General features: G+C 39.1%; 10 protein-coding genes across 10 annotated transcripts; 4 read left to right on the top strand and 6 right to left on the bottom strand. All coding sequences in view use genetic code 12, as the record gives it.

Annotated features, from left to right (window-relative positions):
- Positions 1-1,626: 1,626 nt before the first annotated feature.
- ANP1 (Anp1p) lies at positions 1,627-3,018 on the bottom strand (the record flags this gene model as incomplete). Its single annotated transcript, XM_036808567.1, has 1 exon — positions 1,627-3,018. One exon carries the CDS (start codon positions 3,016-3,018, stop codon positions 1,627-1,629), a length of 1,392 nt encoding a protein of 463 aa, XP_036665291.1.
- A 390-nt stretch (positions 3,019-3,408) lies between these two features.
- Positions 3,409-6,924, bottom strand: SMC2 (condensin subunit; the record flags this gene model as incomplete). Its single annotated transcript, XM_036808569.1, has 1 exon — positions 3,409-6,924. The coding sequence occupies one exon, from the start codon at positions 6,922-6,924 to the stop codon at positions 3,409-3,411; it is 3,516 nt and encodes a 1,171-aa protein (XP_036665292.1).
- A 150-nt stretch (positions 6,925-7,074) lies between these two features.
- MSU1 (Msu1p) lies at positions 7,075-10,575 on the top strand (the record flags this gene model as incomplete). Its single annotated transcript, XM_036808570.1, has 1 exon — positions 7,075-10,575. One exon carries the CDS (start codon positions 7,075-7,077, stop codon positions 10,573-10,575), a length of 3,501 nt encoding a protein of 1,166 aa, XP_036665293.1.
- Positions 10,576-10,668: 93 nt separating this feature from the next.
- CPAR2_806710 (uncharacterized protein) lies at positions 10,669-11,736 on the bottom strand (the record flags this gene model as incomplete). Its single annotated transcript, XM_036808571.1, has 1 exon — positions 10,669-11,736. The coding sequence occupies one exon, from the start codon at positions 11,734-11,736 to the stop codon at positions 10,669-10,671; it is 1,068 nt and encodes a 355-aa protein (XP_036665294.1).
- A 497-nt stretch (positions 11,737-12,233) lies between these two features.
- Positions 12,234-13,292, bottom strand: CPAR2_806720 (uncharacterized protein; the record flags this gene model as incomplete). Its single annotated transcript, XM_036808572.1, has 1 exon — positions 12,234-13,292. The coding sequence occupies one exon, from the start codon at positions 13,290-13,292 to the stop codon at positions 12,234-12,236; it is 1,059 nt and encodes a 352-aa protein (XP_036665295.1).
- An 854-nt stretch (positions 13,293-14,146) lies between these two features.
- Positions 14,147-15,106, top strand: CPAR2_806730 (uncharacterized protein; the record flags this gene model as incomplete). Its single annotated transcript, XM_036808573.1, has 1 exon — positions 14,147-15,106. The coding sequence occupies one exon, from the start codon at positions 14,147-14,149 to the stop codon at positions 15,104-15,106; it is 960 nt and encodes a 319-aa protein (XP_036665296.1).
- Positions 15,107-15,159: 53 nt separating this feature from the next.
- On the bottom strand, positions 15,160-16,668 carry UTP15 (snoRNA-binding rRNA-processing protein; the record flags this gene model as incomplete). The annotated part of the gene is made up of 1 exon (XM_036808574.1): positions 15,160-16,668. One exon carries the CDS (start codon positions 16,666-16,668, stop codon positions 15,160-15,162), a length of 1,509 nt encoding a protein of 502 aa, XP_036665297.1.
- A 2,718-nt stretch (positions 16,669-19,386) lies between these two features.
- PBS2 (mitogen-activated protein kinase kinase) lies at positions 19,387-21,816 on the top strand (the record flags this gene model as incomplete). Its single annotated transcript, XM_036808575.1, has 1 exon — positions 19,387-21,816. The coding sequence occupies one exon, from the start codon at positions 19,387-19,389 to the stop codon at positions 21,814-21,816; it is 2,430 nt and encodes an 809-aa protein (XP_036665298.1).
- Positions 21,817-21,980: 164 nt separating this feature from the next.
- ELP3 (Elongator subunit) lies at positions 21,981-23,630 on the bottom strand (the record flags this gene model as incomplete). The annotated part of the gene is made up of 1 exon (XM_036808576.1): positions 21,981-23,630. The coding sequence occupies one exon, from the start codon at positions 23,628-23,630 to the stop codon at positions 21,981-21,983; it is 1,650 nt and encodes a 549-aa protein (XP_036665299.1).
- A 261-nt stretch (positions 23,631-23,891) lies between these two features.
- CPAR2_806770 (uncharacterized protein) lies at positions 23,892-24,788 on the top strand (the record flags this gene model as incomplete). The annotated part of the gene is made up of 1 exon (XM_036808577.1): positions 23,892-24,788. The coding sequence occupies one exon, from the start codon at positions 23,892-23,894 to the stop codon at positions 24,786-24,788; it is 897 nt and encodes a 298-aa protein (XP_036665300.1).
- Between the last annotated feature and the right edge of the window lie 263 nt (positions 24,789-25,051).

The raw sequence follows: 25,051 nt of genomic DNA on the forward strand, positions 1-25,051 counted from the left end.
GCGCTAGACACGTTCAGTGGAGAAAGGAGTCAAAAGTGGCACTAAATTCAATACGAATTACAAACAGCTACACAAAGATTGGTCCATCGCATTGCACGTCATCAATTATATCTTGAATATTAGTTAGTGTTCGTGCAGTTGGATCACGGAATACCCGCTGCCGTCCTTTTTCTTTTCTTGTGTTTCTCCCAAGCAGGAATGCCCTCAGTTTTTTCATTGCGGTGCAGTGAGATAAATGTCTACAATGGTTATATGTGGGTATGTCTCCACCAATTTCAAATTTTATTCGCCCACATGTATCATAACCATGGTCATTTTGTGACATAATTGACCAATGAAATTTCGGAAACGTTTTTGGGTAGCAAGAGGAAGCAGGAGGTGATAATTACCATGTAATTCTTTATGGCTTAGAATGTGGCTTAACAGCATTTACCAGAGGTAGATGCAGCTCGGCGTTTGTTTTTGTTTTTTTCTCCGTTGAGCGGTTTATTCTCTATGGATCTGGATTTAAAAAGTAGTTTGGAATTTAATCTGTGGCTCTCACCAAGCAATTTAGTTTCTAAATTGTGCCATCGAAAGGACGGGGGGGACAAGGAGATTTAATAATGATGTTCCTCGATACGAATCCGATTCCATCAAATCATATCCCTCTATCACTAAGGAACTTCATCTACAACACGTATAGCTCCCCCAAATATCTTTTCTATTAGGTAGATAGTGGATGGAATTATAATTACAAAGAGTCAACGCGTTACTTAGAAAATCTTTTTGGCTACATAATAGAATAATCGATGCATCCTGTAAGATTTCGCCCACATTCCTACAAAAGCAATAACAACGATTACAAGTTGTCTTTGTCTCTGTTCACCTTTTTTCTAGGCATCACAATCACATCGACCGCAGAAGGAGTGACAAAAAAAAAACAAAACATCGGTTCGGGTTCGGTGATCTTTTATTTACTTTCGAAAATTTTTATCTTCGTAATTGGTGCCGTATCAAACGTTTCTTGTTTGAGTACAATAGTATCTGGATATTGTGGCGGAAAACTTAAAACCAAATTCATTATCTCACCTTAGACAGAAACAAAGTATCCACCACCCCTATTTCGAGTGGCTTCACGTTTGAATGTAACAAGCTGCACGTGGTTTTGGACTCTTTGTTGGAGAGAACTAAATTACCTATAAGTTTCTGCCCTACGGTTTTACAACATGTGGTGGCTTTCGGATACGAAGATGCGACACTTTGGTTTTTCCGTAACTATCTTTTTTTCCCCTTTTCCATAAAATGTAATATCGTAGATGTATTATTTGTAAATATTTTTCTCCACGAGGTTCGAAAGTTCAACAACAATAATCGCTTTTAGAGAGCGACACTATTGTACAACTAAAATTCTGTTTATGACTCCGCTCGTGATGTCAGATGCATGGTTATCAGCAAAGTTTGGTGATGATTTTCATGATCCCCATCTACATCGAACTTACCTACTTTTTTTCGGCAACCACAAAGCCATCTAACACTTTTACATTACTCCTCATTGCTTTGGAGATTCTTCTTGTAAACGCCGGCCTCAAACTAGGGCAATTCATTTCATCTATAACATTACCTAAAACACTTCCAATTTTGCATTTACGGATTAAAGTCAGCCAACTTCTTATCACTCTTCAACTTGGCATCGATATCAAAATCATCAGAACCTGACCAATCAACTTGAATCTTACGATACTTTGACATATCAGTATTCTTCAAAAATTTAGCCCGTTCTTTACTCCATTCGTTCTGAACATCTTCGAATGCTTTGTCCCATACTTTGTCGTATACCTTTTTAATTTTAGCTTCTTCTTGTTGTCGTACCTCCTCCAATGCCATCCATTCCATATGCTTCAAATCGTCACTACTTGGTTCATAAATGTGCCAAATAACATAATGTGGTAATCCAACAACTGAATATCCCATTCGTTTACTTAATTTACCAAATGCTTCAGTCTCAGCATGCTTTTCAAAAGAAAAAGCGGGGAAATGAGATCCAGTACGAAAAACTTTGGCTTTAGTCAAAATGGATACTCCACCAATTCCATCCAAATCCATTTCCACTTCGGGATCTCCATACGGATCACGCAAGTACGCCAAATGAGGTCTCCAAGTTTGATATTCAACATAACCTTCCACTATACAAGCATCTTCATCTAAAGTTTCAGCCAATTGTAAACCACCATCACTTTCCTGCCATGAGTTCAAATCGTATGGCTGTTGATTTCCTAACCAATCCGGCAATGGACGCCATACATTGGGCACAATTACATCTTTATCATGATGCATCAAATCCTCCAAAATAGTAGGCGGTACAGTCTCAACATCGGCATCTCTCCAGTACACATACGAATGATATGGTTTCAATGCAACTGACCACAACCAATTTCTTGCCCTTGCCATCAATTTTCTTCTAGGACCTTGAGCGGCAAACCCATGTCGATCACTAAAACTTTGGCCTATGATTTGCCCAAAATCCTTTTCAAATATTTCAATTTCACCGAAATGCATTTCAGTGTTGAGATCCAGCTGAATCTCATTCAAATGTCTCATCAACTCTCCCATAGTGTCATCTTTCGAATCACTGACCAAAAATGCCAAGTCTATGAGATTATGTGGATAAGTTAATTTCTTCATATGGTTGAAAAACATTGGCAAATGTGCAGCGGCATCTCTCAACGGTACGCAAAACAATACTCGTTCATTGTATTGCCATCCATTTGGGGAGCCAGCATAATTTGCCAAGTCAAAGAACGAGACACTATCTAGTCCATTCAAGTCGGGCGTGTAGTGTGAAGACTTTAAGACATTGCTCGTTATGAATAAACATAGGAATATAAATGTCACAATGGATATAAGTATATTTCGACCCTGTCTCGATAGACGAAGAAGAAAATTGTCTGTCTTTTGTAGTTTCCCCTTTGTTTCATCATGATAGTCGTATGGCGTAACTTGCACTGACACTGGAGTAGAAACCCTTGATGGAGGCATGATTATGGTTATGGTTATGGTCTAACGAATGGCAGATTATGGATGAGAAATGGGATCGATACGGTACGTGTATGATGGCTTTCTGATGAGCGCAGTAATATCCTCTTTTATTCAAGTCTAGAGCTGTATGATGGATGCTATAATCAAGCTAGGTTGTACTTTATTAAAAAAGTGCTCTTATTAAACACGTTGTTTTGTTTCGAGTATGATCTGTTGACAGTAAACAGATTAAATTTTTTACCTTTTTTTTTTTTCTGTCGTTGATGCAGAACTACCAAATGCCGTTCCAATAATGCTCGCCCTTTTTGACACAATAACGCTTTCAACTGTAACTTTATGCAATCTGTCAAATTTGTAAAATAGGGGTCTATATAAAATCTAGCCGACTCTCTACATAATAGACACAACTGAGGTACCATCCTGGAATCTTGTTCTGAAAACACGGTTGGCATTGGTAAACATCCCCTCTTTCAAAGATACAACAATGAATTGTGATCCTTTGAATCTGGTTTTAATCAAATGACCAATGTTTTGAGTATGCGAGAGATCTAAGGCAGCATCGACTTCGTCCAAGATATACATTGGTGCCGGATTGAACTGAAGCAAAGCCATGATTAATGACAACGCAATAAGTGATCTCTGACCACCGGATAGTTCTAGTAAACTGTTTTTCCAAACAGGTCCAAGTTTGACTTTAACTTCAAGACCGTCAGTAACGTCCATCATGTTAACTGGAACCAATTTGGCAAATGATCCCGGCAACAAGTCTGCAAAGATTTGTCCAAAATCCTCAGACACTTTTTGATACGTTCCATTCAACGCTTTTCTAATTTCTCCGTTTAATTTTTCAATGGTTGATTCAATCTTTGTCTTGTCTTTTTCGATGGTTTTGATTTTCAACTTTAATGACGCCTCTCTTTTCTCATTTTCCTCAATCATACTAATCACATTGACATTCACTTTACGTCTCATGGTTTGAAATTTGTCCTCCAATTGGGCCAACTGTTCTTTTGCCTCTTCCAAATTCAAATTTTTGTGCTCTGATACCTCATGTTCCACCGCTCTCATATCCAACACCCATTCGTGATCACTCATAATCTGGTCCAATTTTTTACGCAAATCAGTTGTTGCATTTCGTGATTTTTCAAGTTCGAAATCGATAGTCTTGATCTTGACCTTCAAATTTTCAGCTCTTTTGAGTTTGGAGGCAATTATTTTCGTCAACTCATTTAATTCTTCATCTAGTCCTGCCAAGCTTGATTTCTCTTCTTCAACTTGGGCCTTAACTATGGTCAACTCTCGTTCCAACTTTGACTGATTATTGTCGTCTTCTCGATCTTTTGCCCTGAGCTCAGAGATGTTCCTTTCGGTGCTTAAAACTTGTGATTGGATTTCTTTGAGTTCATTTTGTTGTTGTTCGGTCTCCCATTGTAACACCTGGAAATTTTCAGTCTCCAAAGCCATTTCCTTTTGTTTGCTTTCCAAAATCAATTTCAGTTCCCTTATTTCCTCCTTTAGTTGAGAAATTTTACCACCCTTGTCACTGTTGAACTCTTGCATATCCCTTTCAATTTGTTTGATCTCCTTGGTAAACTGAACGCAATCCTTCTCCAATTGCAGTATCTCATTACTCAAGTTTTCCATCTCCTGCTTCTTTTCTTCATTTGATTTTAAAAAGGATGACGCTTGGTTGTTCTCTAGCTTTCTTTGGAGCAAGGACAACTCATACTTTTTCATTTCAATAACCTTTCTCATTCCACTTGTAGCTTTCATACTTTTCTCCCACTTGTCAACTTCTTCCTTGACTTGATAGAGCTCATCGTCAACAACGTTCAATTGTTTGAGCACCTTGTTGTAATCCTTCAATGCAAGTAGCAACGCAGTATTGTTTCGACGTGACCCTCCAGATATGTTTCCCTCAGGATCATACGTGTCACCCTCAATTGTGATTGACCTCGTTCTAACTTGAGGGTCAAAGGTTACTTTCTTTGCTGCGTCTGGATCCGCACATATAAACGTTGTTCCAAACACATATTGCATAGCTTTGTATATATTTTGGTCATATTCAATCAAGTTTAAAGCCAACTCAACTTTTCCTGGAGCAATCTGCTGCGCACGTTCAACAACTGCCGCTCCCAAAACATTAGGGTTAATTTTGTCCAATGGAATCATGGTGACCCTTTTTCTCAATCTACCGCGCTCCAACAATTGTGATGCCACTTCGCTTGTCTTGACAACAATATTGTACAACCTTCCACCTGCACATGTTTGCAAAGCAATCGCTTTGTCGTATGAAGATTCGGGCAACTCAAACAACTGAGCAACAACACCTTGTACCAAGCGGTCATCAAAATTTGGGTGTGGTCGCTCGTAATAAAAATCAAGACCGCGTAGATTTTGTTTCATATAGTTCAATTCTCGTAAAAGCTTTTCCTGCTGAGCCCTGAGCTCAGATTCTCGGTCGCGGATCTGATCTATATTTTGAGATGTGGATCCCATTTCTTTAGTCAACTCCGCCTCTTTTTCCGCTATGTCTCGTTCAAGGTTTTCCACATTAACCATAAATCGGTCATACTCTTCCTTTGCCTTGGCTAGCTTTGGCTCATCAGTTTTCAAGCTCTTGGAAAGATGCTCAATCTTCAACTTGTTTTGTTCGATTTGACTCGCTGATGAGCCATGTTTGTTTTTAACGTCACTAAGCTGGGAAACATAACCAGTGGAGGCACCACCTTTGGAAGATAACCCTGTACTCAATCCTGCTAATAGCTCTTGCCTTTTCTCAAATTGTTCTTTCAATATTGAGAGCTCTTTCTTGAATGCCTCGTGCTTGCCCTCGTGAACCTTGAATGATGATTTACTTTCTTTCAAAGAATTTTCCAACTCATGTTGTTTCTGTTGCAACAGTTCCAATTTTTCAGTTTCATTAGTTAGTTCCTCAGCAGTCAATCCTCTCTTTGTCCTCAATCTTTCCAACTCGTTTGTAATTTTGACCTCTTGATGCTCCAACTCATTGATTTTACCGTCTTTTTTCATATTTGCCTCTCTTGCTTGTCTTACTTGTTGCAAGTCTTGGTTCAAGTTGTTTATTTCGTGAGTCAATTTATCAACTTCCAAGTGTAATTCGGCAACTTTGTTCTCATGTTGCTCGGTGAAATCAGTGTTGTTCGTGAACAATTGTGTAAGTTTTGAATATTCAAATGCTGTCACAACACGTCTATGCTTTTCCAAAGCAGTTTCGGTGTTTTTAAACTCAATGTAGACGCGTTTGTCATTCCTAAACTTTTCAAACTTGGGCTCGATTTCTTCCAGCAACAAGGTTTTGATCTCCTTAAGCTTTGAATCCTTCTTTGCCATAACTTTCTTTGCTTTACCCTTTTTCTCTTCAAAAGTTCGAGTTCCTGCTGCCTCTTCAATCAAAGACAATATTTCGTTTGGCCGCATGTTCAAGACCTTGGTAATTTTACCTTGCATGATTAAAAAATTGGGGTTGTTAATGTTCAACTGCACAGATTGGAAGAGGCTTAGGACTGTTTGTTGCTGTGCTTTATGTCCGTTTATCAAGTATTTGGAGGTTCCACCAAGTATAATCTGCCTTGTGACACTGATCGTAGCACAAGTCTCGAACCCAATAGGTGATTTCGAGATTTCGGAGTTGTTGAAGACAATGGTGACACTAGCTTTGGTAACGCCTGCTTGTCCTCTCTTGTAAATCAAATCCTGCAAGTTGGACGCTCTAACTGTTTGCATCGAAGAAATACCAAGCACAAAACAAATGGCGTCGAGAATGTTCGACTTTCCCGATCCGTTTAAGCCAGTGATAGCATTGAACAGTGCATCCCAGCCTGATATCACAGTACGTGTTGCATATGACTTGAATCCATCAATAATTAGTTCCTCAACTTTCATTAGTGCTGAATAACTCTGTAGGTGATTCCTTTTAAATCTTTTGTTTACACATTCTTTCTGTTGTCGCATTTAGAAATCGCGTTTGAAATAAGACACTGGAATTTTTGTGTGAAATCTTTACCTCATCTCTAATTAGAAACTACATGGAGAATGATACGTCGTTTCAATGCAACCGGTACATTGGCTAGAACGACTTGTCCAAAAAGAGGACTACATTTGAGTGAGTGTCTAAGGCGAAGAGCATTGGAAAACAGCCAATCACCCAGACAACCGAATTATCTGAAAGGTTCCAAGTCTCGAGGTGGTGATACACAACTCGATGATTTTGATGCTAGAAATAACCACTCGTCATTGCGAACACAGATTAGTCACTCCAGCAAATCTCACACATTGCCCAAACAATCGCACAGTGGGATCAATGAGACCCAAGATGATTCACGTTCCAAAACGATTGATATCAGTTCAATGAGATCGTTCATCAAAGGGGGTCAAGAGCTTGCACGTGCTGAAATTGTGACAAATAAAAGGCCAAAAGAGCTGGGGAATGTCCGAAAACATACGGTACTGCCTGATTCAGCTGTTACCACGGATAATGCGACTGACTTCACAAAGCTTGCCGGGATAATCAAGTCGAAAAAGAAGTACTTTGATATCGAGCAACCCCATTTCAACCTTGATAGACCAAATAAAGAAATTCTTGCGGATATCAAAAATCGGTCAGAGTCCACAAAAAAGCTTCAGTATCGAGGACCGTCGAGTTCGTGGAAGAACGGACTTGACAACTATAACGAACTAAAAAGCTTTTTCAAGCAACTTCCCAAATCGGCCAAGATTAATGGGAGAGTTATGAATGATCCTGTGAGAGTGGGCGATTTGGTCACTTTTGGTCACGAAAGTCTTCGTTTGTATATTGTAGCTGAAACACCCAAATCATTTGATTCACGAGTTGCCACGTTTCTCTCTGATAAGGGGGAGATTGTGTTTTCCAGCTTTTCAAACATAGCTTACCGAATACCACAAGCCATACCTGGAAAGTACATCCAAATGATTCAGCGCTTTGTTACTAAGGAGCAGAAATATTTAGATAGTCCACCCGTGGGTATACCCGACTTGAACTTTACTAGATCTGCAAAGTCATTGCCGTTAGAATTACAAAGTTCAAGTAAAATGGAAGCAACCAGTGAAACAGAAGGTGAAGTGTCAGAATATGATTCCAATGATCTTGTCATATCTCAAGCCTCGTCACAGCTATTGACCAATTCGAATGTCCAGACATATATTATACCGAATGCTGCACGGGAATTATATCATGGGGCATTAACAGAGATATCAAATTCTGCTTTTCAAAAAGTACATGAAACCAACCAAAAGTTGGAAGGTTTACATAGGGTTTTGCAAAACGATGAAACCGGTGAGATAAGTGCACCACGTTCGATCTCAATTTTTGAAATCTTGAGCAAATTGAATGCCAATCCAACGCTCACATCAACCTCAAGTATAGCACAATTGGGCATCCTGCCCAATCAGCTGGTCGACTATGATGCAAAGAATTTTCCAGCAGCTGATTATTTGTCGGTCTTGTTTGCGTTAAAGAAACAGAGTCGTTTGTGGACGATTCAGCGAGACAAAGCATCGTTCTCTCCAACAAAAGTCATAATCTGGCCGTTGGCCCAGATATCCCACGAAGATCAAGTGATCAAAATTTTACAGGGACGGGGTGTAGAGCAAATCGCTCAACATTGTGTTGCAAAACTTGTTGGCATTGAGGACTTATCCAAATCTCAACTTTACAGCGATGTGGTAGGCATGTTGAAGGAATACGTTAATGGAAAGTTTGAAAATGATCCTATGGTGTCAACGACTCTTATATCGTTATTGAGACGGGTTGACCAATTACTTGTTAAAAGAGGGAAACCAATTTCAAATGATTTGTACAAATTTGAATATTCTTTTGGAAAGGCATATGATTTGTTGACGCGATTGAATGAGGATATAAATGTCAACCCTGTCAAATGGTCAGCTGAGTCAAGTCTACCAGGGCAAAAAACTTCTTCAAGAGCCGATGCGCAGGAAACTTACTTTCAGTATTTTGACAAAGTTTTAGAATTGCAAAGGAATGAGAGAGATGATGTCGCTCAAAGGACATTGAATGATAATTTGTACCACGATGATCCTCTTGACGATAAACGAATTGATATGAGAGAGGTACCAATATATTGCATCGACGACCCAACAGCACATGAAATCGACGATGGGATTTCAATACATGAAGAGAATGGCCAATATGTAGTTTCAATTCACATAGCCGAACCCAGTTCGTACATCAAACCAGATTCAGTGGTCAGTAGAATCGCGTTTGAAAAATCATCGACCACCTATCTTCCCGAAGTTGTATTCCCGATGTTCCCACAAATGGTATCGAAACTTGCTGGGTTGGGTAATAATTTGATAGACACAAGAACTTTTGTCGTGCAGTACAAGATGAAGAAAGAGGATGTTGATGACTATATTAGTGATGTGTTGAAAGATAGACTGCAAGCGCCCGACAGTGCTCTCCTAAATAAGATCAAGACTGATATTTACGATAGCAGCGAAGTCAAGTTTGCTATTGCCAAGAGATTTCGTCAAGGGTTCACCTACGATGCGGTGAATAAATTACTCCAAGATGATTTTAAAATCAACCAGTACCGAAACCAGTCAGCTTCTGGTGATTCGGATTTTGATAATTTATTCAAATTGCAACACATTTCCTCCATTTTGTGGCGGATCAGAGAATCAAATAATGCATACACAAGTGGCCAAAACAAGAAATTGACAGTTGGACCACGCACAGCTAATGTTGTGGACGTTGATAAAGAAGGGAGTTACAGAATCCAGCTCCCCAATAGTGACAACCACATTGAAATTTCGTCGGAAAGGTCAAGCAATATATCTACGCAATTAGTCACAGAAAACATGATAATAGCCAATCACTTGACAGCCAAGTTTGCTACTGATAAAGGCATCAAAATTTTGTACCGGACTTTGGATCCAAAGTTCAATAAAGAACTATTAGACGAGTACAAGGAGCTAATTCAACAAGGAGACATCGATGTTGATCAAGAAAAATTGCTAAACCTTTATGCATTTTTGACAAGAGGAATAATTTCAGACAAACCAGAAAGGCACTTTATGATGGGGTTGAATATGTACACAAACATATCTTCACCGTTGCGACGATTTATTGATATGATTAATCAATGGAAAATCCAAGACTATTTTCTTAATAGAGTTACTGTTTCTGATGAAAGTATAGTAGGGATTGTTTCTCGGTTGAATGCCAAAAACGACATTGTTAGGAATGTTCAAAGACAATCCACGACATTTTGGCAATTGTTATTCTTGAAACTATTTAACGATCAGAATGATGGCAATTTAGCTGAGAAGTTGGATTTGAAATTGTCACTCCGATCTAATCCAAAAAAAGGAATGACTGTTGCTGTTAACTTGCAGACATTCTCTAGTGTCAATGCCCACGTTGAAGTGAGTCAAGAGTTGTTGGAAGATGTGAGCTCTGGGAACCTCGTTGTTGGGGGTTTGTTTGATAACTCAAAACTACACTTGAAAAAGATTGATGTAATTGAAAATCAAGTGGTGTTTGAATACAAGTGATTGCATTGTTGTAATATAGTTACTGTACATAGTTGCAATGTAATCTATAAATTGGCTCGTTGTTTTAGGACTTTTCATATCTCTTCTTCCAATCTAAGCCCACTTTCCAATGAATGCCATCGCAAATGCTCCCAAACTTAAATAGATATAAGCAAACAACAATTTCTTTATAGGTTTATCTCTGAAATCACCAGAATACATAAAATCAAATGCCATCAACTCCGCAATGCTATTGTAAATCAAAATTCCAGCACACGTAGCATCAAAAGTACCTGTGGTAATCAAAGAAGTCCTAGATCCGGCTGGGTATGTTTCACGAACAATCAATCCTATTCCACAAGCAAAAGGAGTGGTCAAGCTGTAAGCAAGAGACATGAGCCAAGGAACGTACCTTTTCCCCTTAGGCCATTGAGTGGTTGCAAATCTTGTTCCAAGACCTAAGCCTTCAAAAAGCTGATGAAAACCAATAGCAATATATAATGTTACGAATTCATCTCCTGCTATAGCCAAAGATAAACCAACAAAAATAGAATGCAAAACAATACCACATTCTAAAACAACACAATTCAATATTTGTTGGTATAAGCTTTCAAGTTTCGAAAGATTACGTTCGTTAATCTCTGTGTCCGATGATTTCCGTGACGCGTTGGACTCTTGATCCTCCTCCTCTGTTGGCTCCCTTGATTGATGAATGTTAGTTGATGCTTCTCCAGTAACTGATTCAAATCCAATTGGGAGGTTTCCATGCTTGTCGTTGTCAATTCTGGCTTTTGCCTTGTTGGACAATTTGTAATGAGCAACAATATCGAAGAAGAAGATGAAGAATACGGCAATTAATGCTATACCCTCGGCAAAGGGGTAATCTGTAAATGGTGGACCTAAACATTTGTTGCTCAAAGCGGCAGCTGCCTCAGCCATCAAGTGTATAAAGCCTGTAGCGATAATCACTCCGCTTCCAAAGTACCTTATTCCAGTGAAAAGCCAATCAGGTAACTTGAATTTTTTCGAATATGCAGCCACCAAGGGCGAAAATGAGCCCACGACTGAAAGGGTAAACAAAACAGGAACGGCTGACACCCTGGCTGCAAAATGTTTTCCATTGTAGAAATTTCCCTCGAGACAAGTATCGGGGGTGTTTTGTCTAGAAACTAAATTATTCATGGTTGATGATTGATATAGTAGGCCATTTGGTGGAGTCAGTTTATGTTATGTGTGGCATTGTGATGGACTATATAGCACAAGGTGTATACTTCTGAAAAGAAATTCATAGGAAAAGAAAAGGAAGGATCCAGTAACCTTAGTGTATTATTACAACTTTACTTTGAACTCAATCGTTGAAGGATTTTTGGCATGATTTACCTTTTCTTTTTCTTGCTCTAGAAAGTGGGGGTCATACATTCTCGTATGCTTATGCTTTGATAAAGTAGTAGATTTTCACAATTTGATCGTATGTCACTTTTACATAATGTAGGATGATGCAAGACAAGGCTGTTCGAAACGTGGTACAGGTAGAATGATTTAAATTTATCTTTATTATCCAACAGAAGTTTCTTTTTCGGTTAGGAACTAGAATTGATAGTTTGTTCCACTTCTACAAGGTTTTAAAACCTAAGCTCCAATTAAACGATTCCTCTATCAAAAATAGTTATCCACTGCCATTATGCCCATTTACTAATTAGCGCCATTGCAAACGCACCCAAAGTTAAGTATACGAATGCAACCAACAAATGCTTAATCGACTTGTTTTTGAAATCTCCCGAGTACATGAAATCGAACGCCATTAATTCGGCAATACTATTGTAAATCAATATACCTCCACAAGCAGCGTCAAAGACACCTGTAGTTATCAACGCCGTTCGCGATCCCTCAGGGTAGCTTCTACGTACAATTAACCCAATACCTGCTGCAAGTGGTGTAGTCAAGCTATAGGCAAGAGACATAACCCATGGCACGTACCTCTTCCCCTTCGGCCATTGAGTGGTTGCAAACCTTGTTCCAAGACCCAAACCTTCAAAGAACTGATGAAATGAAATAGCAATGTAAAGTGTGACAAAATCGTCACCAGCAATCGTTAACGACAACCCTACAAACACCGAATGGAAAACAATACCACACTCTAGTACCACGCAATTCAAGATTTTTTGGTATATGCTCTCTAGTTTTGATAAATCTCGCTTATCAACCTCCTTTATTTCGGTTGACTCATTTGTGTGTTTGGAAAAGTTTGTTTCTTGTTCAACTTCTTTTGGGATCTCATTTTGAAGGCGGCCGACTGACTCGAATTCCATAAGAGAATCGCCGTTCTGTCCTGCCTCTAAATACTCCTTTGCCTTGACCGATAATCGTTGGTGAGCTATGACGTCAAAAAAAAATATGCAAAACACCCCAATCAATGCAATGCCTTCGGCAAACGGATACTCAGTAAATGGTGGACCCAAGCATTCATTACTAAGATTTGCAGCTGCTTCGGCCATCAAATGGATAAACCCAGTTGCAATAATCACTCCACTTCCGAAATACTTTATAGCATCGAATATCCATCGCGGTACTCTAAATCTAGTAGAATATGCTGCCAATAAGGGTGTAAATGATCCCAAAGCTGAAACCACAAATAGAACTGGGACAGATGAGACTCTGGCTTCCCAGTATTTCCCATTATAGGAATTGGTACTGAGACAAGCGTCCTCGGTTTCTTGTCTTATAAAAATTGTATCCATTGGAAGAAGGCTACCAGATGAGGTGCAAAAAAGAATGTGTGATTGCCGCAGGCAAAGCCGAATTAAGGTTTTTGTTTCAAAAGGTATGTGTTATCTGATACTCTTTATATTCATTTTTTTGAATAATTAAATGAATACCCCATGTGGAATAGTAGTAGATTGGCGGTTTAAAGAAAAATTTTATATACATTAGTGATATTCTTTGATAAATTCTTGGCTTCTTTTTTGTTTTTGTGAAAATGCTAACAATTGTCAAATAAATTAGAGAAAAACCTGTTTTAGTTGTCTCAACCATGCAGTTAAAGATCGATAGATCCGTTCGTTTGCTAATAACTATTATTTGAGGGGGATATTTGCTTCGGGCACCTCAGCTCAACGCGTGCTCGGAATAGAGCGTAGGTTGTTTGCAGCAATACCCTAGTTATTGAAAAGCAGCCGTGAAGTTGAGCAAATAAACAGCGCTGATCTTGCACCACGTATCTGCGGGGCTTCGCAGGAGAAAAATGGTTGCAGCCTCAGGGTTTCTAAAGTAGTTATGGAAAGGATGTTCCGATTTATTCCGGTGAGCCAAGCAAAGAACTATAAAGGAAGAAAGGGGGAAGGTAGAAGCAAAGTGAAACGCGAGGCTTCACCTCGTGAAATGTTTACCCTGCAAAGGGGCAGTGCTGTCACTTTATTCAATCTGAATTGAACCGTTAGAAGCAGACCGATTCCGGTTTCCAAAAGCCTCCTTTCAAAGCGCAAATTTTATTTTATTTTTTGAACAAAAGTGAACGACTCTTCAGAATCGATAACAAAAATAAAACATACAATTCATTTACCCAAGTTAGCATATTGATTTAACTGCACATATCATGGATCAAGAAGAAGTGGAAACACATCGGTTTCATCAGCTTCAAAATTCCTTCTTATCTACGATCGATCATCTTCCATGCGACATTGTCCGATCACTTTGGTTGATCCAATCGTGTAACATTCAAATTGATAAACTCAAGCACCAATTGCATACCCTACTACAGAAATACCAAACCACAACAAGTATCGTGCAGAATGAAGTTGACCAAATATTTGGGCTAAAGCAACGCATACGACATTTGTTCAATGAAACGATACAGGAAGGCAAAACATTGAATAATCAAATGATCATTCACAGGATACATTTAGAAGATGAGGTTAGTCAGTTACATACTGTCAAGGACAAGCTGGTGGTTCTAATGGATGATCAAGAGTCACGCGACACATTGCGTAAACAGTTGAAACAGCATTACAAAGACCATCCATTAGTCTCCCAAGTTGAGGCAGTTGAGCAACAAAAATATTCCCAAAAGGAACGAAAAAGCGTCTCCGCTAAATCGGGTATTAAGTTGGTGTTACGAATACCAAAACAGGATGAGGTTGTGAAGCCAAAAGGAAAACACGTGATAAAAACGGTTGCGTCTCAGCTGAAACCTAAACCAGCAAATGTAAAGAATTCAGACGTGGTTACAAAGAAACACACAAAACGTATGCGAAAAGAGGAGATTGTTCCACAAGCGGAGCCAATTGAAGAAGGTGAGGATGACGACGACAAAAGGTACTGTTTTTGTAAGCAGCCTTCTCTTGGTGATATGATTGCTTGTGACAATGAATCATCATGTCCCAACGGTGAATGGTTTCATTATAAATGCGTTGGATTGTTGAATCGTGTAGATGCTTTGAAGTACACGACGGGAAAAATACCGTGGTATTGCTCAGAAGGGTGCAGAAAAGTAGGCGAGGCAGAGAAAGCAAGGCAGAAAGAGATGAAAAAACGCAAGAGAAGACGCAAGTGGTAAGAGGAAAAAGAGAGAAATTGTTTTTGATCCGTGATTGAAAACTTGATACAAATCTATACTGTTAATAGTTCCAACATACCATTAATTTCACTGGCTTCTTTGCATTTACCAATTTCCAACTCAATTTTTCGCAAAAGGGCATTGAAACTCTCTTCTAGCACGACACTTTTATCAATCATTGAACCATACATTTCCAAAATCACGGCAATATAATCACTTATAAGATTGAAGGATCTCACATCCTCAATATTTTTGGTGAACCATTGTAGCATAGGCAATAATGAAATTTCATCTCGTTCATACAATCCAATTCTCATTTTACCTCTTGTTTTCAATTCATTCAAAATGGTGATTGTATGCTCTTTGGGTAATCCTGGTGCAAAAGCACTATCCAATGCTTCGCTCCATTTGAAACTGTTTAAATATTTTTCAAATTGTTTCAACTTCCTAGTTTGAGGACCGCTGGTATTATTGACTATCTCGTATTCTTCTTCTCCCTTGTAATCTCTACCTTTCATCATTCGCGCATAGGCATTCGTTGTCTCTTGCTTTATGCCTTGCTTTGCTTTTGGTTCTGTTGTTTTGGTACGTATGGATATCAAACCGGATGTCAACCCGGCAACAAAATGTTTGTAATTTACTGGTGATACGGCACAAGTTAATACACCACCACTGCCAAACTTCCATCCAAACTTGACATCCCAGTTTGTGGTATTGTAGTCAAACACTTTGACATGGCCATCCAATGAACCAATTAACAATCCCTTCTCCTTTGTATCGTATAAGCATGTAGTTGATTTGGTGAAATTGTTCAATTGATGAATTTGTGAATTCCTAGTCAAATCCCAAATCTTTGCATGTGGGCCCCCAGCACTAACTATAGTGCTTGAATTAATGGCGAGTACATCTTCAACAGGGCTTTCTTGATGAAAAGAAGAGATTGCGCCTGATGGATCTCTGGTATCGAACAACCGTACCATACCATCATAACATCCAGTTACTATCAAGTTTGAATCTCCTGGAACGAAGTTTACACTTCTTATATAATCACCATGATGCAGCTCATCGAATGATTGGACGGGTCCTTGTGACGTTTGCGAAATATCCCACACTCTTAATATACGATCATCAGATCCAGTGATTAAATTGGAGCCAACAGTTGGATGAAATTTCGTAACATGGGTAGGATGCAGTGATGGGTTCAAGCTGACTAGTAAATTTCGTGGTTGATAACTGTCGTATATAGATACAAGACCACTAGCATCTGATGCACAGAGCAATTTCCCATCGTATCGAAAGTTGGAAGAGTAAACCACATCTTTAAACCTTGAAAATGTTTTGATTATTTGTCTTGTTTTTGATGAGAATATTTGTATCCTAGTGGACGACACAACTGCAAAATCATACGGCGATGCTGGATTAAATTCAATGTGGTTTATTGAATGATTTTCTTTGATTAATTGTGGACTGATATAACTTCTCCAATACCTTTGCTCGGGCGTGGTTTGTGAGGCTAATGTTGGGTTTCGTACCTGTAGTACCCCTTGCCTAGCTGATGACATGATGAGGTTAGTTTGGAGAGCCCTTTTGATGTAGTTGATGGTCCGAACTACTTTTTTTTTTTTTTTTCCTTTAGAAGCGAAGACCTTCACGTGATCCAATGAAGATGATGCAGCATACAGATTTTCTTCGAATTTTGCAACAAGAGTCGCCCAGAAAGGGTGTCACTACTCTAGGCACTAGAATGAGCAAATTGAAAAAGAAAGGGTGTCACATCCACTTTCTCGCGCCTGTTGCTATTTCAATATATGATCGAAATTTTGAAAACAATGATTTTCAACAAAAATTAGTATCGTTTTCAGTCAAAGAGTTGTATACATAAGGCATATTTGTTACAAAGTAAGGAATTGATCCCATTTTTAATATTCATTTGCAAACTTGCTGTCACACAGTCGAGCAACTATATACACCAATAGCTGAACCATTGCTATACGAGATGTGCAACTCTTTGCGAATCATGAAATTCATCACGGACTAACAAAACTTTCCTACGTTGCGTGCGCAAAGTATTTGTTTTACACAGTTTCCTGTAAAGGCCTATTTTGTAAAGGGTGTCTCACCGCGGATTCCACTATTACGAACATCAAAGAGCGATGGAACTATTGTGATATGTTCCCAGTGGTAGTGCAGTGGGCCCAAGTATACAAATAACACAAATTGTGGCCAATTTTTGAAATACCCAACAAAAGTTTGCAGCTGTTACTTGTGAAATGCCTAAAGAATTTATCGCAACGGTGCACGCTTGAAGTATCGACTTTCTATAAGGTATAAGAAAGCGAGCTCTTTTCCCTCAACTTTTGGAATTTATTCCCTAATTTATTCACGCCCCCTTTTCACAAAGACAATACAGCTATTTATCGAGTAAGGATAACACCGATACCTACACCGTCAGTGGCAACCAAACTCAATGCAGAAGTTGAGCATTCTTTATTTCCTTTAGTATCGTCTTAGTAATAATGTAGTCAGACTGTGTATGTCACGATATAGAATTAGACTGTGCGTGTCCACTTTATCAAGATTACACAAATCTCCTTAACAAATTGGTACATACACGATCTCTAATTTGCCCTTTTCCTTTTCTTCAAGAACAAACACAAAAAAACACAATAGTTAACCAGGGCGGTTGTACACATTGTATTTCAATCTAGTGGCGCACGGCCGGTTAGCCACGGGGGGCAATTTTTACAACACAAAGTGAATTTAGATGGCATGATAATTTGATTTCACTTACAAAGGTGATACTACACTGAGGATATGATGAAGATGGTACAATCTTCTTGTGAAAAAAACACTTTCGTTTACAGGTGCTTCAACCGTCGGGCTCTCGCATTCAAAATTCGTTTAAATTTGACGTGTAAGCTCAGTGGTAATGCAAATACGATACTTTAGTTCAGTCTGACAAAGTTTAGCTTTCGTGCATGAGCTGTGTACATTTTACTATTTATAGAAAATCAAACATACAATTTAGTTTTACCAAATCAAAAAAATAATTGTCAACACACAAACTATACGATTACTCCGAGACCACTGTTGGAAATACCTCGTTTGTGCAAGATTCTTAAATAGATTTGCATCGAAGTGCACCTTTGTAAAATTGAGTGATACTGGGATTGGCGTATAGTCGAGCAACCACTGATCACACTAGGTAAGCCTCCAATGCCTCTTCGACCCCACCCACTTCAATTAAGCAAACAAGAAAGAAACGTTGTGTTCGCAATGCATTCACACTTGACGCAGGAGGCTGCGAAGGGCATTTGGTGCATCTGCAAGATGTTGAGCACTTAAATAAAGGTACACAAATGCAAAATCTTTTCAGGGCCGTAGGCTAAACCAATGCGGAACAAAGTGAAAGGACCTGAAAAGAAACAATGGACGAAGTAAGAGACGTGTTGTTGAGTCCGTTTAGGTAGAAACGTTTTGAACTTTAAACCTCGAGGAATGTGCATAAATTAATATATATATATATATATGTATCACAATTACTCTTTGACTTGAAAATCGGTCGTAAACAAAACGAGGTAACATAATATATATTCATAGTGTACGGATTGTGAACCCCTAACCAATATACACAAGAATACGATATCAAAGGCAAGACAGCATTTTTCAATTACCTTGCCCATAGGAAGTTCAACACCAGCGGAGTTGAACAGTCCAGAAGTCTCAAATCCACGACAATTGATTACTAACTGAGCACAAGCTTGGTAATAAAGAGAGAGTTGAAGAGAGTACCACTTTATTTCTACTTAAAGACAAGAAAAGGCCACTTTTACCCTAAGAAAAGACTTAAACTGCAAAGGCGACTTACTGAGACCTATCCATTGCCTGCAACGCAACCATATTGCAAAATACTCACACAAACTTGCACTATCACTGCTACTGCTACCACTAGTACCCTGCCACGCCTTTGACTACTGATCAAGTGCAGATTCCATCAGTTGTCTCAAACAAGCTTTTTTGTGTATTACAATACACAATACAATACAATACAATACAATACAATACAATACAATACAATACACTCTCCACCCGCCTGAGGCACACCATAGAATAAAAAAAAAAAGCAAAAGAAAAAAAGAAATACACACAACAGAAGAGCAAACTACGAGGGAGAAAAGCGGAATCCGAATTTATAAATATTATACAAACACAGTTGGCATCAAACACATACGGAAAGACACCCCTATTCACCACACACAAGTACATATCATCATCACAGTATGAGTGAAGGGTCAAGCAAAGACGACACGCAACAACGATTTGAAAAGTTGAGTCTAGATCGGGATGCAGATGCCAGAAGTGCTTCAGAATCATCCGTTTCATCAACATCAACATCAATAGCTTCCGCATCTGTATCTGTACCTGCATCCGCCCCATCTATGGCTCAACCACCTGTATCTTCTCCACCTATAGCACCTTCAACAGTACATACTCCATTGAATAGTGACATACAAGCCAGATTATTGGCTTTTCAGCAAAAACGATCAAAGCCAGCTTCGGAACCAATGAATGTTTACAAACAACACAATGCAACGGCACCAAATGTGTCAATGGCATCACCTACACAGCTGTCACTTGCACCACCGGCACCTCCTCCACATGCCACCGAATTCAAAAGTGACTCAAAATTGGAAACTTTGTCCAATGTTGATCAGGAGATTGGAACTACTTCAACTAGCAAAAACCAACTTGACATCCCATCGGCAACATCTAGCAATCGAGATTTTGCATTAGACTCTAAGAATGCAATAAATTCAGTTAATTCCAATTCTCAACTTGCGAATGTGCCCCTTAGGAATTCAACTACTTCAAGTAGAGGTATTCCAGGACAAACTCACGGCCAGATATCGAGCCCCAATCTGAACCCTGCACAATCTCCAAACTTCAAGCCACAAATGAATATACAAAAGAAACCGTCGCTATCCCAAAGACGAGGAATGAAGTTAAACACCAATGCGTTTCCATTTGGTAGTCCACCAATTTCATCAGAATCACCACCATCAGCCGCAATGTCACCAACTTCGCTAGATGCATCACTCAGCCTTGATACAGCAGTTGCCAGAACACCAGACCGTGAGCAGCCACTGTTGGGGACTACAGGTGTGGCGTCATCCACTTCCACTACTGGTGGTGACACTTTAGCAACATCTAATGTAAACTCCTCCACAGCACCATCTTCCACAGCACCATCTTCGACCACATCAACTCCATTTGCAAGCACGATCAATTCCAAACTAGGTACACCCAATGAGTTATCGAGACGATTATCTGAACGGAAAAAGAAGCCCAATTTCAAGCTTAATTTGGATTCACCAGGAAGCAATATTCCTTCAAGAAGTAGTAGTTTGGGCAAGTCCAATTCCTCCGGCCCATCGAGCGATAATAATAGTCCTCAACAGCAAGAGAAAGAACCGCAACTACAAGGTCTCTTTGCCAATTACTCGAAATATATCGACATCAAATCTGGTCAATTAAACTTTGCGGGGAAAGCGTCGTTACATTCCAAAGGTATAGATTTTTCATCAGGTTCGTCTTTCCATATTTCTTTAGATGAATTTGAGTACTTGGAGGAATTGGGACGAGGAAACTACGGATCAGTCTCCAAAGTTTTGCACAAACCTACGGGCGTTTTAATGGCCATGAAGGAAGTGAGATTGGAATTGGATGAAACAAAGTTTACCCAAATTTTGATGGAATTGGACATTTTACACAAATGCGATTCGCCATACATTGTCGACTTTTATGGTGCTTTTTTTGTTGAAGGTGCTGTTTACATGTGTATTGAATATATGGATGGTGGCTCACTCGACAAGATTTTTGGTAATGATATTGGAGTGCAAGATGAAAGTGAATTGGCATACATTACCGAGTCCGTCATACGTGGCTTAAAGGAACTTAAGGACAAGCACAACATCATTCATCGTGATGTTAAACCAACAAATATATTGGTCAATTCTCAAGGCAAAGTCAAACTTTGTGATTTTGGTGTTTCGGGCAACTTGGTGGCATCAATGGCGAAAACTAACATCGGGTGTCAATCGTACATGGCGCCAGAAAGAATCAAGAGTTTGAAGCCAGATGAAGCCACATACTCTGTCCAGTCCGACGTGTGGTCGTTGGGATTAACCATTTTGGAATTAGCCGTGGGCCACTACCCTTACCCAGCAGAAACTTATGATAACATCTTTTCTCAATTGAGTGCAATTGTCGATGGCGAGCCTCCCAAATTAGATGCATCTCGATATTCAAAAGAAGCACAGTTTTTTGTCAAGTCGTGCTTGAATAAGAACCCCGATCTAAGGCCGTCCTACGGTGGTTTGTTACAACATCCTTGGTTGGTCAAGTATAGAGACCAACCCCAACATTTGGACAAAACAGTACAAGAAAGATTGCACCAGTTGAAACATGGCCAGGCACCTGTATCCGTATCTGAGTCAAGTACAACAGCATCAGCATCAGCGGTAACGCCATCTGTATCCAAAGCCAAACCAGCAGCTGCAATCCCACAGAGAGCAAACAATGCCGAATCAGTTCATTCATTATTGAAAAAGAAGGTACGTGCTCCAGCATTACATAGAGGTGGATTACCTCAAACTAATAATAAAAGTTTCCTACAAAACTTGAATAAAGAGACCAAGGGTGGTAAATAGTATAGAAGAGGATGATTTTATAGAGCAGTATATAGAAATTGATTTAATTAGATCGATTAAATGCGATCGAAGCAAGACTTGCAATTTGAAACAGTCGATACGTTACGCACCTCTCCAAATCCTCTAAATTCTTATAAATATAAACTAAATATCAAAATTGCAGCTTATAGCATCTTTGACATAAATGGGCCATCCAATTCGTATCCCAATTTAGCATAATAGTTTCTTACACCCACCCCGGAAATAACACTAATCTTCAGCGATCCGTGCTCTTCTTTCGCAATTCTTGCTGCTTCTTCCATCAACAAAGTTCCAAAACCTTGATGTTGAAATTTCCTTGGATCTCTTGAATGCAAAGGAACAACAGATCCATAAACGTGTAGCTCCCTCACTATTGACGTCTGTTGTCCGGTAAATTCTTTTCTGTAAGTGTATTTTTTACTAGCTTTTCTCAACCGTAACAACCCAATGAGGATATCTTGCTTTGGATCTTCATAACTTAAAAAGGTTTCCCAACCACCATTAGCATAGTAGTCACGACGAATCAATTCAACTTGATCGGGCACCACTTTGTGATGAACTTCTTGTATACCAACTTCACGAGTACGTACATCACGACATGATGTACCGAAATCCTTCATTCTTGCCAATGCCAACTCACGTAGATTACCATTTTCAACACCAGAAGTAACCAAGGGCATGGGGATATCTCTTTGTACACGATAGATACGAGTCCATGGAGGAACCAACGCCAAAATTCTAGCGACTAAATCAATCAATGCATTCGCATTGTAAGATTTGTATAACCCTTGCTTCCACAACTCGTATAGCCCAGTACCTCTAATCACCAATGTGGGATACAATTTTAAACCATCAGTTCTGAAAGCAGGGTTTTCGAAGTACTCCTTAAACTGTTCTAAATCACGTTCCATTCCAACATTGGGCAAATCAGGCATCATGTGACTAACAACTTTATAGCCAGCATCTTTGGCCACTGCAAATGTTTCACACACAGCTTTAACCGTGTGTCCTCGGTTGGTGTCTCTAGCCACATCCTCATAAACACTTTGCACACCAATTTCCAAACGTGTACATCCATATTTCAACATATCACTCAAATGAGTTTCAGTACAATAATCCGGTCTAGTTTCAATTGTGATACCAACACATTTGGTTTGTGATTGTTGAGAAAATTCTATCGCCTCATCAATGCCTTTACCATTGAATCCAGTAAGGGCATTATGCAATTGTGTGATGAAGTTCTCTCGGTAATCAATAGGTAATGACATAAAAGTACCCCCCATGATGATATACTCAACTTTGTCAATTGAATGTCCCAACAGCCTCAACTGATCAACTCTACCTCTGGCTTGCTCATAAGGGTCATATCTCGCTCTAATAGCCCTCATTGATGTTGGCTCATAACCAGTATAAGACTGTGTTGAATATTCAAAGTCAGAATCGGGACCACCAGGACAGTACACACATATGTTACCGGTATATGCAATATGGGGACATCTATGTGGTTTACACATGACAGCAACAACTGCGATTCCTGAAGCTGTACGCACAGGTTTAGCTTTCAATTTGGGTATGAGGTATTTCTTATGCTGATCAGGTATTGAAGATATGATATCCGTTAAGCGTGGCTGACTTTTAAGCTTGTGTTTTTTGGCATATCGAGTGATGAGTCCATTTAAGTTTATATCTTTTGATGATTTCAATGACGCAACCAAATCGAGAGATATATCAGCACAACATTGAATGAACCTTTCCTTTTCAGGAACCTGCTTTGTCTTATTTTGAGATGGCATGTGAGTAGCTTTTTGTGGATTTTGTACACCGGGTGTTGGGGAGGGAGTAGGGAATGTGATATTGTTAGATTATTGTTGATTGAGACTCTATTGGTCATCGCAGATGACTTAAATCTTTTTTCTTTTTAGATTGTCGCAAAATAATTTCATTCAATTGTCGCAAGATAATAATTTATGTCATTTGGTAAATTTTTCATTACGATTTTTCATCAGTTGTAAAGAAGCCAGGCACACAATCTTACAACTTGAAATATACTTACGATGCTAGGTTTGAGGAGAGTGACTGACATTGGTGCTATTAAGCCACTTCATATTACGCAACGGATAACTCCCATACTTCGATTATCCCCACAGGTAACATACTACTCCACCAAAGCAAATGACTCTGATCCTCCAGCTAAAAAGAAAAAGCAAATGAATATTGCGAACGTTCCTCTTGCTTACATTGGAGTTATGTCGGATTTGTACATTCCACCACGTCTTTTCAACTACTCCCCATTATCATGGCCCAAATTGATGTTGCGTCGATTGCTTACGTTTGCATTTAATACTTATAACGTCATCAAATATAAACGAGAAATTGCTCAACCATTACAATTCAATGAATGGAAAGACAAAGCTATTGAGAATTATGTCAAGACGAATAAGATTTTTGCTCAGGCTTGTAACAATTTCACATCAACTACGTCGTCACTGCGTGATGCTTCCAAATTTATCAATTTGAAATTAAATCAATGCTGTGGTAAACATTTGATTGATGTGCTCAATTTAAGAGCTGCTAATTTTCAACCGAATTACAAGATTACCTGGGACTTGAAATCTATTGATGCCAACCCCAAGATTAGCATGTTTAGTGTTATTCCCGATCAAGATGGAATTGGATGTTATGTACAATTTATCATGAAATTGAAAACTACCCAACATGTAACTGTGTCAGAAAGGGTTGGCGGTAAGTTGATTCAAGATGTTGAAAGTCAAAGTACTGATTACCTCGTGTACTCCATGAATCCATTCAATGGACAAATTTTGTTGGTGGGTAAATTATTTGAAAGCGATGATAAACGAGGATTGAAGCCTGAGTTGGATGCTTTTGATGCCCATGCGATGCAAAAGTTTGTTTTGAAAGCTGCTGATATCTATCGTGATGCTCCAAAGTGAAGAGAGAAGAGAGGCACAGTCTACCTTGTAAATAGAAAAGGAGAACCAATTGGGAAGGGGGGCGGTTCACCAATTTGATTCCGACCTGTAAACAATTTAAAGTAACACCTTTTGAATTGAATCCTACCTAATCAATAAACTCTAACCTATAAAATAAAAACCGAAAATGAAATCAAACAAATTTTTTTTTTGAAACCCCTAAAGTCTCTAGCTTTATCGATAAACGGATAACAACACTTGCAAATCAGCTCATACTGAACCTC

This window comes from Candida parapsilosis, contig 005807 (genome assembly GCF_000182765.1).
Source record: "Candida parapsilosis strain CDC317 annotated contig 005807".
In the NCBI taxonomy this organism is placed as follows: Eukaryota; Fungi; Ascomycota; class Pichiomycetes; order Serinales; family Debaryomycetaceae; genus Lodderomyces; species Lodderomyces parapsilosis.